At 32.8% G+C, this 16997-nt stretch overlaps 1 protein-coding gene across 1 annotated transcript in view; it reads left to right on the forward strand.

The window, feature by feature from the left end:
* Positions 1-16997, forward strand: part of LOC149482048 (kin of IRRE-like protein 2) — a 176819-nt gene that overhangs the window by 35139 nt on the left and 124683 nt on the right. The window contains exon 2 of the mRNA XM_089703743.1: positions 16169-16336. Within this exon, the coding sequence (XP_089559869.1) occupies positions 16240-16336 (97 nt within the window). The 5' untranslated portion in view covers positions 16169-16239. The remainder of the gene's footprint in view (positions 1-16168; positions 16337-16997) is intronic.

Genomic DNA, 16997 nt, shown 5'->3' on the forward strand with positions numbered 1-16997 from the left:
TAATAAAAAAAATGTAATGTTTGTGTTAAAAAATTATAAAATAGAAAAATACGCAAATGAAAACAAAAGATATTTATTTCTGACTAGCTTCCACCCGCGACTCCGTCCGCGCGGATGTCAGTCTTCGCGTCTTCTACAGATTTATTATATTAGATATGTATTATGTATAATACATATATAGATTTATATTGATAAACCTAATAAATATTTTGCTAGCATTCTGATGCTTTATCGGTTGCACTGGATTTATCTCTTTTTTTTCAATCGCTTGAATGATATAGGATGGGTCCTTGATGGGCATCGAATGCTGAAGTCTCGAATCAATCAATTCTGACAGTAGGCAATTTATGTAAAATCCAATAATGGTCCATCATTTTATTTTGCATACTTTTACGTTACATACTTTTTTATATATTCTATTTTTAACGAATGATTCACTCCAGTCCAAACAGCAAATAAGCAGACTTCTGCTTCTGCAACGTTTAGTTGTCCCTGAATTTGGAAAAAATAGTCATGATTCTTATCTATGACAAAAGTGTTATTTTTTGCATTGTATTTCAAATATTAAATTTTTTTTAACCGCATCTTCCGCATTCATGTCTTTTGCCGGAATTAGACATTTAACTTCTACTAGTCCCATTTTCCCTTTTTGATATGGGAGTGTATAAAGTAAATTTTTTAGATATTTCTCGTTATACTTTTAAAAAGTTATTATTGTCATTTTGCTCATTAGGTAAAGTAATTTCGATATCAGTTTTAAGTTTTTTGATACCTGCAATAATAACGTCATAATCGCCTGCACATACTTATCGATTACATTTACACCCTGTAAACAATCCACCATCCACATTCATAATGTTTTCCTGTCCTCCTCTCCTTTACGCTGTTTACCGATACATTTTAAATGAGTAAATCTGCTACCACTGAAGGATGTTTCATTGTGATCAGCAAATTTTCACCACTGTTGTCGATTATTTGTTTTTCATTTTTAATCAGCAATTGGGAATCATCAGTTTTGTTTTTTGCAGATTGGTGATGTACCCTAACAATACGTCGAAAAGGGAAAGCATCAACGAATTATCGTTTTCGTCCTCTTTTTTTATTCTTCGCGTCTCTGTTACTTCTGTTTGTTTAGTTCTCAACCCCACTGAATTTTGATGATGTGATGATAATCCATTCGTTTTAATATTGGTACTTAGAGTTTTTTGGTAGTTTTGTAGTTAGACTAAACTAGAAATGGTGGACTAAATTTGTCAGCGCGTCTGTAAGATCAGAATATAAAACCAACATCCTGTATTTAAGTTACAAAATTAATAATCAAACAACATGCCGCTACGTTGAAAATGACTAGAAGAAAAAATTAAAACACCTCGGATCAATTTTGGAGTAAACAAATCATTTTCCCCGTATGGGGATTTCCCCGGATGAACTTGGGAAGTTCAAGTTCTCAATACAAGTTTATATTATATTTCGTATTTCTCAAACGAAAAATAAACATTTTTGGAACTTCAAAAAAATTATATTATAAGAAAATTTATGAGCTTGCTTTAGTTTTAAAGAAATATATATACATCCCTTTACTGACACCCCGTAAAATAAAGAAATTGTTGCCAATCACCTTTGCAATCTATTTGGTTTCATTAACTTTATGTTCGAAGATAATTTTTTTTCTAGTAGTTACACGCGTATTTTTTTCGTTTATTTTCCATATCGAAATCAAATGTTTAAAAATACGAATATTTGCACAAAACTAAGATAAAAATAATCAATTAACAAAAATATTAAATTTAATGAAGTAGAGCAGCTTTCACTTCGGTATGAAGGAAAATCGAGCGTAGAGCACACGTCAGAACGCTCCGGCCCAAGGAGCGCGACTAAAGAAATTCGCTAGGATTTTTCCTTATTATTTTAAATATTTTTTTAATATTTAAAGAATTATCAAAATTCAAAAAAAAAAATTTTTAAAGGATTAATACTCATTGGTCTTCAACCAACTCGAATAAATTAATGGAAAAAATAACTTTTAGCAGTATTTATCAATCGATTTTGTAAGGCAAAAAATGGGAAATTTAATGAATTTATAACGCTCTAATTAAGAAAATCATAAGTTTTTCGGCAATTGTATTCAGCAGTTTTTAATAACGACTATATAAGGATAATAATGCGCTGATCAGATTATGTAAATTGTAATCGGTTGCAACGTAGTGAGTGCACAAACTTAGCTCGAAATGATTTTGGGGGAAAGAGACTTATCTTGAAGGCCTGATTAAGGTAACATAAAGTAACTTTATAAATGTGAAAAAATTCACGCGCATTGCGTATATAACACTAATTGATAAACAAGAAAAAAAAATTCAGTTTATCATTTCATTAGCCGGGAAAAAATTGTCAAATAACTTGTTGAAAACGCAATTTTGCTAGACTGCAGCCTTAAGCATTGATTAATATCGGTACAATAACGAACACACAGAAGTTTATAAATTAACTCGTAAAGTCATATTTACGACTGCAACGTAAATATTCCCTCTAGAAAGACCCTTTCCGCAATAAAAATGATGCAAAAATACCATATTTCGCTGCCAGACACAGCCATTACACAGAATTCATGAAATAAACGCGCTTAAATAGTTTTTCTTTCTGTGCGTGTCAGAACAACGCAATTCGATTTGAAATTCAAATAACTTCTACCACGTTATGTTTAGATTTATTGCCATCAAATATTCAGAGAGAATTCTGAATTATTTCACTATTATTTTTGTTTGGAAATTGCCTCGCCTCGCTGTTATTTTGTTGGATATGATTTCTATTTCGTTTTTGATAGACAATCTTCACTATTATTAAACAGTGTACCTAAATGAAGTATAGAAGTGAAATAACAGCTATTTTTATCAGCTTATTTTTAAAGGAATCATACAAATATGCTATTATTTTTTATTTTATTTGAAAATCCGAATTCATGCATAGAAACAAACGTATTTTTAGAAATAGAAATAGAAATAGATATATATTTCACCAATATGTGACATGAAAAATACACTAAAAGTACTGATAACAGCTCTACTATATTTCATCAAATCCTTTATATGAATTAATAAAAAATAATTGTTATAGTTTCACTGGAGAAAAGTTTTGTTAATTTAATATAAAAAAGAAGGTTAAAATGTCTATAAAATACAGATGGAAATTGGGTCAATCCTTTGGAATAATATACAAAATATGAACAAACAATATTAAATATTGATACAAGAAAGAATTAAGGATTTCAAATAAATCTCTATTTTTATTCTCATAAAATATTAACCCTTGCATTGTTTACTGTTTAGATATTTTAGATTTATTAATAACAAGCGGACCGCCCCGGCTTCGCCCGTGGTACATGTTTACGTTTTCTCTACATAAGAACCATCCTCGTACTTCCAGGAATATAATAAAAAAAGAATTATCGAAATCGGTTCAGCCGTTCTCGAGTTATGCGCTTACCAACACATTTTGCGATTCATTTTTATATATAAGAAGACTAGCGGTCCGCCCCGGCTTCGCCCGTGGTACATAATATTTACGTTTTCTCTACATAAGAACCATCCTCGTACTTCCAGGAATATAATAAAAAAAGAATTATCGAAATCGGTTCAGCCGTTCTCGAGTTATGCGCTTACCAACACATTTTGCGATTCATTTTTATATATAAGAAGATAAGAAGAAGACTAGCGGTCCGCCCCGGCTTCGCCCGTGGTACATAATATTTACGTTTTCTCTACATAAGAACCATCCTCGTACTTCAAGGAATATAATAAAAAAAGAATTATCGAAATCGGTTCAGCTGTTCTCGAGTTATGCGCTTACCAACACATTTTGCGATTCATTTTTATATATAAAGATAAGATTATAAAATAAACATCAATAATTTGTCTCAGAAATTTTATAATTAAATTAATGCCATCGAGATAGTATGTACTACGTACTAGAGAGGCGATCGCTACTACACTCTCTTTAACACGAGCTAGAGGCAAGAATCACAAGTCTCTTTAGTCTGTGCCGGACTGTGCCCCCCGCTTGCCGCGTCAACACGTGTTATTGCTCTGTTCAAAATGCCTTCGTGTGTGCTAAGATATTGTTTTAACAGTTCCCATAATACAAACAAAGCCCGAGGAGTGACTTTTCACCAGTAAGTTTCCTTATTATGAGTAAGTCATGCATTTTACTAATATTGTTATCATTTTGCGAAAAATCACCACGCGTTCTGCATTTCGCGCCATTTTTCATAGACTAACAGCACAGACGTGACACTATCGATGAGTCTGTTAAAAAAATGTAACTGGATTTTTTAACTATGAATATACAATATATTATGTATACTAGGAAAGATTACCGTGGTGTAGTACCTAAATATTTATACTTTTACCCGACTACGCAAAGTAAAACGGTAGGTTATATTAAGTAATATTTATTTATTTACCTATTTTTATTTATTAAAAAAAGGTTCATCAACAGTTGTTCCAATAGGATTTATAAATTGTTATGCACAACAATTACAAATAAACACAACATTCACAGAAACTAATACAGTAAAAGTTCCTTAATCGCGCTTCCTTTATTCGCGTTTTCACTATTCGCGGATTAAAAAAATGCGACCCAATTTCTATATTCGCGACTAAAAATTTTTTTTATTCGCGGATTTAATAAGTACATACATAGTAATAAAATTATTCCAATAGGTATCTTACCCAATATCCTTGTCAAATGGACTAATAAGAAAGTAAAATAGATCTTATTACAAGTTTGCCTAAAGTACATAATATTATGTTCTTAAATGATATCGCCGAGGCCTTTGACACAAGCCGCCTTTGTCGCAAGCCGCCTCTGCGGCGATTGATGTTTTTGAGAATGTAAATAAACAGAATGGAAGCAACCTTATAACTCAATAAATAAAGTATATTTTTAAATGTAGTTCCGTTTATAGTAAAAGCCGCTTTGCGTATTTATTGTTTCGTCTTTCACATTCGTTACAAAAATTGTGATCGAGTAAGGGGGCGTCCATAAATTACGTGAGGTGTTTTTTTTAATTTTCTGCCCCTCCCTCCCCCCCTGATGAGATGTCGTGAGATTTTATTCAACCCCCTCCCCCATCCTCGAATCTCACGTGAGAATTTTCAAAATGTGAGTTTCTTATACGTAAACGCCATCAACATTGAATCATCGTATCCATTTAATTAGGGCTATTATAAATCAATACTCCAAATTTCGATTACATCATGAAGCAAAAACTGATAAAACTATTGATTACTACACAAAACGACAAAAGCTTACTAAATTGATATTATTTAAAGGAAATTAAAATACATAGTTTAATATAAAATCCTCTTTTTATTAATTCCCTAGTATCAGTACCACCAGATAGTACCGAGTAAACAGATTGCACAATGTGTCGCATCTGCACGCATTGCTTAATCTTTGAACTTGAAGCCACGCCTCGCTCGTTCCACACGTACCCCACCACATCGGCCGCGCGCAATGTTTTTGTTTGGAATAACCTCTCTAGTACATATATCTCGATGATTAATGCAGACTTATCTAACAAATTGTCTATTTTAAATATTATAACTTAAAGAAAGAAGCTGAAAGCTAAATAAAATATTATTTACTTTTTCACAATGCTCACTACAACTTTTGGGGCTAATTGTTATTTAATTTCTTGTAAGTTTCGCAGTTTTTTTGGATAGTTCATTTTTTTCTCTTTCCAATACAATATATTGGTAGTAGAAATTATTATAATTACATGTTATTATGTAAAATATATAGGTACAAATCAGTCAGATAGAAGCCCTGTCATGAAAACAGAACTATTTAGTAATTAGTATGAGCTTAACATCGCAGTTATTAAAATTCAAATCTTCTGCAAATTTTAAAAACCTATTTTCTAATCAGATCCCTGTCACTATTTCTCCACAAAAATTCATAGTCGGTTTAAAAAATGGTAAAACATCGGTTAAATTGCGCGTTTTGTTGAGGCTGTCACGGCGTAGAATAATAGCCCAAAAGGGAAAAATCGATTTTAACCAATTTCAACGATATTTACATGGGCGTACATAGAAAAGGGTTCTTGGAAAACAGGTTGAATAAATGCGTATGAGTTAATATTCGTTAAGTTCCCTTCTAGGAAAATATTTTCTCAGACATGTGCTAGTTGTATGCTCTTTTATATCTTTTATGTTAAGTAGCGAATCCCAGTAATATTATAAAGGGAAAATCTTTGTGTAAATAAATATATGACATAGATTTTATGAGGTAGGTACTATGTACCAGTAAAATTAATAATTTATAATATAAGGAATGTACGTATATATTGTATAGTATTCAGAATACGAAAAGGCTTATTATAATAGCTTCACAAAATATATAATACTAGCTTTCCACCTGCGGCTTCGCCCGCTTTGTCTAAAACATAATAAATTATATACTAAAACCTTCCTCTTGAATCACTCTATCTATTAAAAAAAACCGCATCAAAATCCGTTGCATAGTTTTAAAGATTTAAGCATACATAGGGACATAGGGACAGAGAAAGCGACTTTGTTTTATACTATGTAGTGATTATATTTCATTGGTAGATTAAGGCTTATACATGCGCTAATAACCTTGACCATACTTGACGGATCTCAAACCTCTCCCGCTGCACCTTCTTTTTTCCTCGCATTTTGTATTTAAAAAGATAATAATCAGTGAAACAAAATATCCTCGTCAGGGACTGTTGTGTAACTGATAATTTATTAAACATAAAATTTTCAGAGCTCTAAGTCAGCAGGTTACGAAGTTTATAGAGTATTTGCGGAAAAATCGATGACCACGGCACATTTTTTTTCTAGAAATCTATTAACTTTGGAAAAAAGTCCTCGCGAGCAATTAAAGATCAAAGACCATCCTATTTTATATATTTTTTTCGGTATTGTGCTTTATGTTGTACCAGACTTTATAGAGGTTGAACATAGTCGAAATTGCCGGGTAACGCCTTAAAACTTAACATCCTTGAAAATAACGATATAATATTTGAGCTCACCTAACGCTGATAAAAAATGACCTTACAAAATACAGCATTTGTTTTATTTCCCTTGCTTGAACTTTGTTTGCTCAGCCCTCTTGTAAGTAGCGATAGCAAAAATATCAGCACATTCGAGCAATTTTTGAAGCAGATTTTTTCGCTTCTATCACCAGACTTAAAGAGTAATGTAAACGATTTTCGTACAAAACTCCGCCTTTGAAACAGTTATTGACTTCACAAGTAAGCGTACTCGTGTAAAGGGTCATTTGTTTTCTAGAAAATGAGGTAATATTGTTTAGCTTTTAGAAACCTTGTTAATTACGAAAGTTGGAAATGAAAGCGAGTTTTGTCCAAGATATTTACAAAACTGGAACGTGTATAACAGTTTTTGAGTAAGCACTCAGAGCGAGTTTAAAACTTCTGTATAATAAATTCTCAGTTCACCGTTCTTTTACTTTGTAGGTATGTGTTTCTCATGAATTTCAACAGAATACGTGTACCGTGTCATGTTATTAAAATTATTGATTCTTTTGTTGACGGTATAAGCGGCTTTACTCAATTTACAAATTCATTCTTCATCTACACGGGTATATGATTATGTAAACCGCGAATCCCGTATTTTTAATAAAACCTTTATTTTGTTGGTAATTTTTCGTTTTTCCTCATTCCGTCTGATCCCGATGGACAGACGCCTTAAGGTTTCAGCGGCTAATCTTTATAAGACCCGGGCAACTTTGTTAAATTAACTCCTTATATAAATGAAAGAGATCCGAGATTTTAGGAGCATATTAAGTAATTGTCCTTGAGTCGGGTATGCAAAGTGAATCTCGACGACGCGTATGTTTTCTTTCATTAAAGATTCGGCTCAAGTAAAGTATTTTAATCAAGTAAAATTTCCTTTTACTAGCTTTTGCTTTTGGCTCGAAGTTTATGAAGATGTAAGTGCTCCTTCATTATTTACACGACCTTAACAAACATCTAATTTAGGCCTTACATAATAATACGAGTTTTGAATTTTTGAAGTGTATGTAATATATAATTACTGAATCATTGTGATACTGTAAGGTTGTTTTTTTATTTAATTTAAATCAATTAAATATAAACATCTAAGAACTAACTAATAAACTACTTTTTTCAACCAATAAAATGATTTGCCAAGATGCTCCACGGAGATGATGGCTCATCATAATGTGACCTCGTTTTACCCAAAATAATACATAAAAATCTGTATTGTTGACATTAAATTAAACACCCCTTAAATGATGAAATGAAATGAAATGAAATGAAAATCCTTTATTGCTATAGACATAAAAACAAAAAAAAAACAATATAGACAATACATTTTAAAAAGCAAAGGGCGGCCTTATCGCTAGGTAGCGATCTCTACCAGGCAACCTTTACAGTAAAGGAAATAATTAAAACAAAATGTGGGTGAGCAAAAACAAGGCAACTCAAACAAGAAAAACAGAATAAAATATTCAATAATGCACAGTATATTAAACTAAATTAAATAAACATATTTATATATATAAATAAATATATACATACATACATAAAATATATATACCTACTCAAATATACATAAACAAATTAATATTATAATAAAATACATAAAAATAAATGCACACATATAATTATATAATAATATTATGTTGCAAACAAACATAATATATGCACGTATTAATATAAACTTAACACATCAAGATTAAATACAAAAATTATATAAGTAAGGAGACAGCTATGGAAAAAGAAACTAAGAATTAGACATGAAGTGATTTTTTAATAAAATTTTAAAAGAATATAAATTTTGTGCTTGTCTGACTTTTTTGGGCAGAGAATTCCACAATTGAACTGCACGAACAGCAAAAGAATTATGAAAGAATTTAGTTTTATGGGCAGGGATCATAAGCAAGAAATTAGTTGAGGAGCGTGAGAAGCTAGTGTTTAAATATTTGAATTTCTCCCGAAGATAGCTTGGAGCTTTTGGATCAAACAACACACAGTACAGAAGATGAAGGATATGGGAGTTACGCCGCAGCCGGATAGGGAGCCATTGTAGCCTCTTACGGAATTCGGAAACGTGATCAAATTTTCTTAAACCAAAGATAAATCGGATGCAGAAGTTTTGAAGTCTCTCAAGCCTATCCAACTGGGCTTCGGAAAGGTCAAGGTAGGAAACATCGGCATAGTCAAGGTGGGAAAGGAGAAGGGAATGAGCAAGCGCTAACTTCGTTGGAATGGGCAGAACATTACGTAGGCGACGCAAAGCACCTGCAGAGGCAAATAGTTTCCTGCTTACGTTTTTTAATTGGGTATCCCAGGACAGTGTTTGGTCTATGTAAATACCAAGATTCTTCACTTCCTTGCTGTAGGGTAGTAGAGTGCCACACAAAGTAACAGGAGGAAGCGTAGCCCAGTCAACCTTCGTGATTAGCGAATGGCTACCAACAATGATGACTTGCGTTTTAGATGGATTTACTCTTAAGCCGAATTGGTTACTCCATTGAACGACTGAACTCAAGTCACTATTCATTGTTTGGATAGCGTTCGGTAACTCAGCTAGAGTTGACTGGGTATAGATCTGGACATCGTCGGCATACATGTGGTAGAGAGAAGATAAGGATTTTGAGATAGTATTAATGAAAATAGCGAAAAGAAGTGGAGACAAAACGCCACCTTGAGGAACTCCAGCTCGAATATCACACCATGACGAGGAGACGTCGTCGCTGTGAATTCTTTGCTGACGTCCATATAAATAACTGTGAAACCAATCAATACTAGTTGGAGATATGTTAAGGGAACGAAGCAGACTCACAAGGACATCGAAATCAACAGAGCTGAAAGCGTTACTAAAATCCAGTAACGTAAGCAATGTGAGCTGCTTGTTGTCCATGCCAAATCTAATGTCATCAGTGACTTTAGTGAGAGCAGTAGACGTACCATGACCTGGGCGAAAACCGGACTGGAGAGGATTCAATAAGTTATTTTTAGTGAGGAATGCGTTTAATTGGCGATGGACTAACTTTTCGAGGACTTTGGACAGGAATGGTAAAATGGAGATAGGACGAAAATCAGAGAAAGAGGAAGGATTACGTTTTTTCGGCAGAGGTATAATTTTAGCCTTTTTCCAAGATGAAGGGAAGGTACCAGAGGAAATGGAATGGTTAAGTATATGGGTAATGACAGGAACGACTACATCGAGGATAGGAAGGATCATGCTACGGCTTATGCAATCACTCCCGACGGCATTAGATGACACAGACATAATATTCTTCTTAACATCACTACTAGAAAATTGATTAAGACAGAACGGAGGAAAATTAGGAGTTGGAATAGAAGAAAGAGTATTAAGAGTCGTAACTTTAGTAATGTTATCAAAGGGAGGACTTTCGGCAAAAAACTGATTAAGCAGTTCAATATTAAAATTTCCAAATTCTGTTTTAGGATCTTTAGAGCCAACTCCTAAGGTTTTTAAGAACTTCCAGACTTTAGCAGGGTCGCCGTTCTCGACCGACGAGTGAATGTGGCGTCTTTGTGCGTCTCTACAACATGTATTACAACGATTCCGAATCTTTGTGTACTTCTCCCTGTTCGCGTCATTGTTTTTCAGTTTCAATTTAGTTTTGGCTTTGGATTTCAGATGTAAGAGTGACTTTAATTCATCAGTTAACCAAGGTGCAGGGAGGTGTTTGAGTTTAACAGGTCTCAGTGGGGCATGCTTGTCATACAATTGTGAAACACGTGAGGTGAAGAGTTCAACTTTGGTATCAATATTGTGTTCAGAATAAATAACGGACCAGTCTATATCTTGAGCATCACGTAAGAGATGATCCACATCCATTCCAGCAAAGTTGCGTCGCATCGAAATCTGGGCTTTGCGTTTAGGAGGTCGGATGTTGTAGGAAATATAGATAAGGTCATGATGGGAAAAAGCATCGGCAGCAAATTGACCGTGCTTAAGGACGAGGTTAGGAGAGGATACAATAATGAGGTCAAGGAGAGAGGGAGAGCAATTAGGTAAAATATGAGTAGGATTTAAAGGAAGAAGGTGTAAGTTCGCTGACTCGATAGTAGATAAAAGTGTCTTGGCTCGGGAATCATTTTTGATGATACAGGTGTTGAAATCACCCATTATAAGGGAGTGTTCATATATGGGAATAAAGTGATCGAGGATGGTTTGAAAGGAATGAAAGTAATTGATGGTAAGGGAAGGGCTATAAAAAACACCAAGCAGGAGCTTAGAGTGATGCAAAGTTACCTCAATAACTAGATGCTCAGCAGCATCGGATGGCGGAGGCTGGGGGGACGTGCCGATTATTTTGTAGGAGATTTGTGAGTTCAAATAAATAGCGACCCCACCACCAACCCTACCGATCCGATCGTTGCGAATCAGATTATAGCCAGGAAGGGAATAACAGGAGGATGGAAGGGAGGGCTTGAGCCAAGACTCTGAGATGAGTATAGCGTGAATGTTAAGAGAATCAAAAGATGTTAACATATCAGGATAGTGTGCAGGCACACTTTGAGCATTAATATGTACAGCGTTGAATATTTTGGAATCATTAGGGAAACAGTTAGACAGGAGATTATATAGAGGAGTGAAGGAAGAAGTACTGTGGAAGCTGTCACCGCTGCCAAGATCCACAGAAGAGAAAGACAAATAATCAAAGTCACTAGAGGCGCTTTCGTTCAGCATGTTAATTTCAAAGAAAAAATAAATAAAAAATGTGGCGTATGTGCGATGTGCAGAAATAAATAAATAATAATATTTGATAAATAAATAAATAAAATAATACAAATAAATTTAATCAATATATTATTATACTATATTTTATAATGTATAAATAAACTATAAATTTAATATATAAAAAGTTAATAGACAATAAACAAATTAAAAAATATATTTGATTAAGACTCAAGATGAAAATTATTATAATATGCTGTAATAATAATGAACAAAATTATAATTAATTTCAGGTAAAAGTTAATAATTTAATTTCTGACTTATTTTAACTACACCCCAGCAAAAAATGTAAATACAGAATTTGAACGCATTGGTAATGTGTAACGGAACGCAACACAGTAAATGACATCTGACAGTCAATGAATGACACATGACAATAGACAAATGAAAATATAATCACAACATGACAAACTCATTACTCATTAACAAAAATCAAAAATAAAAATAAGTTGGTACATTAACATTTAGTATACACAAAAGCGGGTAATTAATTTTAGTTTGAACAGAAAAGTAAGAGATACGAAAATAAAGTGTTTGGCATTATATTAAGTATTAAAATCGCTTGACAGAGAGATATTATGTAGTGTGAAACTTACTCATTACTTATTCTGTTTTACTATCCTTCTTGACCTAGACGCAACACATTTTGAACTTTTGGGATCAATAGATAGTTCATTAGAAGCCACCTGCGCCGAGTCCGAAGTTGTGCACGGTATCGAGTCCAACTCATATAAGGAGGTCACACGAATCTTATCTATAATAAATGATATACAAAATACATGCACAAAAATGTTAATTAAAAGCAAGCGGCCGCAGAACATAATTTAAATTGCCCGAAATTAAGTTTTGTTTATAATTTATTCAATATAATATTAATTGTTATATAAATTGCTATGAGAAAGGTAACCGTTCGACAGATTTCAATTCCACGTACATCCTTTTATGTTCAATCCACTTTTGATCCGCAGTTAATTTTATGTACAATTTTAATTAAGCCATTATTAATAGCACTCGGGATATTTCATAAAAATTGGATCCGTCGAATACATTTTGGGTCTGTTACGTTTTGAAGAGGGTCGAAGTGTTATATAAATTTAAATAATATTTTGTTTTATCTCCATAGAGTGTGTTTATTGAGCGGTAAAAATATGGTGAAAATCATGATTTACTTTTTCTACGAACGTGTTAGCGTTTTCAGGCTTTACAAGTTACTTACAAATTTTATCGTATAAATTGATAAGACTTTAGCGAGAAGGAGGTCCTTTGAAAGGAGACAATTTTTTTACTCCTTACTAAGTAATACTTATGTATACAAAAGTTACATATTCAATAAGAACACGAATCTTCTATCCGACACTAACTATAAATATACCTTTGTATTTGTTTGCAAATTGTGATAAGTTCTTTTGTACAATACATATCAAAACAGCCCCTCGGAATGTTTTTATTCCTTTTATTCGTAAGGGTGCGTGAAGTGTCATACACGGAATGGGTCTCGTCAAATCCGGGTCATCGAGTGTTCGAAACTTTGCGTCGTTCGAATGGAATGTGGGGTGTCCCTTATTTGCCCTAACCCAAAAACGTCTTTATCTAAAGTATGGCTTACGTGTAATAAATTCCATGCGGATTTAGTTAAGCTGGGTGTAAATTGAATTATAGGTTTGGTGTATAATGGGTTAAACGCGTAATTGTATTTTGAAGTTTGTAATTTGGATGAACATTGATTAGCTTTTGGTCAGATTATAAGTATTTATTTAATTATATAAGTATTTAGGTAAACCGTGATTAAAAATGTGTAAGAGCAAATAGCATTTATCAATTACACATTACTTGAAAAGTCATATTTATGTAATTTGCGATTCTAGTATACATTATGTGTTTGTGTGTTTTTATATAAATGTGTATATGCAATAAGTGAAGAATACATTCGTACAACATAACTCGAAAATTCCATACCTACATCGCTAACCATATAATTTTTATCATCGAGCAACGTTTTTATAACTCTCCCTATACCTGTTCATAAGTGTACGAACGGTGAACACAATTTATTTCGCAATATCAATCTTATACATACTGATGGGGAGGCATAATTCAATTTGGCTGCTTTTCCCTGGGAAACCTCGTTTTATCTGTATGAAGATTGTATGTTAGGAAGAGTGTAGATGTTTTTACGAATTAGAGTGTATCCTTATATATTATGTTTAACATACAAACGAAAATATAATATAGATACAATATAGAGATCGACGCAAGTATAATACTATATACAGGGTGTCCCACTAATCACTATTGGTATACTAAGCGCGAACAAAAAAAATATGTTTGCTTAATTTTTCTTGAAAATCCATGTTTTCTTCTCTAGCTTCGCGCAGACGGCATATACTGCTTCGCTGTAAGCATTTTGTCTATGATAACATAATCTTAAACGAGAGGTCACGTGCTGGTAGCAAAGCTGGGCGGATAGCTTGTTATGGTTGTTTGTTGCTATCTTCTCTTCTCTTTCTCTTTTTGTAATAAAAAATTCTTGGATACGTATGTAATGAAGTAGATAAATTAATTATAGACTGTATAACACCTAGGCTATTTTTACTCGGTTACCTCGTAGGTGTAGCAGAGTGCGTCATCACAATAAATAATGTGTACAATATATTATACTAGCTTTCCGCCTGCGGCTTCGCCCGCGTTTTCAAAGAAAAACCCGCATAGTTCCCGTTCCCGTGGGATTTCCGGGATAAAACCTAGCCTATGTTACTCGTGGATAATGTAGCTTTCGAATGGTGAAAGAATTTTTAAAATCGGTCCAGTAGTTTATGAGCCTATTCATTACAATCAAACAAACAAACAAACAAAGTTTTCCTCTTTATAATATTAGTGTAGATGTAGATTTAGGTAATATTCGATTGAATATAGATTAATTTTATATTTAGGGATGTAAGCAATAATAATATTATGATGAAATGGCACTGCAAATATGAGATATTTCGTCGTTTTTTATTTTAGTTTATCCTTATAGGGGAGGATCTTAATAAACAAATGATGTAATAAAATAATATAAAATGTTTAATATAACAATTAAAACAAATCTCAAATGCATTTAAAAGCAAGCAAATGTTGGAATATATCACGGCAACTTAAACGTCTCAGTAAGAGCTTTTTAAGCTAATAAAAGCTTGAGTAGTGAAGTTTGACCGCAAACTGCTTTGGGACGGACGGACATACTTCTATGGATATATTATGTATAATATATTAGAAAATAGTATTATGTACTTTTAGTATGTATTGCTTTGATATTTAATCAATACAAAGCAAAATCTGGTTATATTTTTTGGTATTATTTGTAGTATAACTAACATTATAGGAATATGAATTTAAAAGTACTATGTATTTAGTTGTTATTATTTTTACGTTGATCATTATATATACAATCTTAAGACATACCTTAATATTAACGACTTATTTACTGTGTATTAACGAGAATATGACTTGAGTTAAATTTGAAGCACAAATCTATATAAACAAGATCTAAGTTTAACCTAATAAAGCCTTCGTAAAGTCAGAGACAACGGCAAGCATTTAATTCAACTAACAACACTGTTTATTATAAATTCATAAATGAAATTAGCTTTAAAATCACACGGTTTCCACTTAATATTATGCTTTTAACGTGTACGTCAAAAGGCAAGGGTCACTGGGTTTGTTAAATTTCCTCAAGGACAAAGCCTTCAGCTGACCCGATTGAATTATTAAGTGTTCAGTTTTCATGTATATTCATTAATTCTTACATTAACCGTTTTATTATTTGAATAATTTAGTTTCAGTTTACTCTCAATGACACCGCAAGGTCATTGACTGTAGAGGTCGCACGTCCAATTAGTTTTAGTAATGATATGTTAAATAATGGAGTGTGTTTAAATTAAATCATTGCTGTACCTACGATATACTGCTACCTTCATATATTTAATGTGCTTTCTCTTCTTTTTTATGATATAATTATGTGTAAAATATATTTCAATATGACATCGTTTCTATAAAATTTGCTTCTACACTAATCATACAGTTACTTTTTTGTTGTACATATTTATTATATCAAACTGTTTGAATCAACATTTTTTGATACATTAATATTTCAGGTTGGGTCTTACGATATATAGTATACTAGCTATCTGCCTGCGGCTTCGCCTACTTAGACTTAAACCTAAAAATTTTTACTTAATAATATTACACTAAAGTTTTCCTCTTGAATCACTCTATCTATAAAAAAATGCATCAAAACTCCTTACGTAGTTTTAAAGATAGAAACATGGGGACAGAGAAAACGACTTTGTTTTATACTATATAGTAGTAATCATTCATGACATAATAAAAATCTTACTATTTTGTTCCAGATCTGGACGATAGCAGAGAGGCGGTCCGCGCCAGTGTGTGCAATATAAATAAATTAGATAGTAAATGAACAATGCAATCAGCGTGGTTAACTGAACGGACTGTGTTGGCCTTCCTTCTCACCGCGGTGTTTTCGTCCCCATCGGCCACGCAGAACACTGTTATAACAGGTAAAATATATGTTATTTTATGGGTAGTATTAAGCTTGAACAAAAAACGCGGCAATGGGACTCCATTTGTCGTTTTTTTGTTGTTTTTTGCAAAAATGATTCTCCCAGAGACTTCTGGGAGAATCTTTTTTGCAAAAAACAGGCGTAAATACAAAGACCTATTAGCTAGAAATAAGGAATGGAATAGCTATCTTTTTGGTAACAGACAGGCGTTAATATAAAGAGTTATTGGCAAATAGAGCGCAAATACGATAAAGGAGAATACATATAAATGGAATGTATATAATTAAGTAGAAACTAATGTATATTTCTCATATTTTTGAGATACTATAAAACATTAATGAAATCTGATATACCACTTGCTTTATCAAGACACAACTTATTTTGCTTAAAAATCAAAAAGGTGATTGAACTTTGAAATTTCATAGATGTTGAAATCGTGTGTATCTTAGTCTAATTTGGATGTCTCTAGTTATAATTGCTCCGCTAATTAAGCTTGTTACAATAAAAGAGCAAAGATTCCTGGTACGAACCCCGCCAGAGACTATAACAACGAAAGAAGTTTCGGTCTGGCGAAAAAGTAAATCGAAGGCGAATACTAAAGCTGATCCTGATCTTTAAACTCAAACTTTAACATTTATTTATCCGGAATTTTGAGCAT

The sequence above is a fragment of the Colias philodice genome, chromosome 15 (assembly GCF_061535455.1).
Source record: "Colias philodice isolate Cphi_HAF_F1 chromosome 15, ilColPhil1 Martin Lab GWU primary, whole genome shotgun sequence".
NCBI classification, from domain to species: Eukaryota; Metazoa; Arthropoda; class Insecta; order Lepidoptera; family Pieridae; genus Colias; species Colias philodice.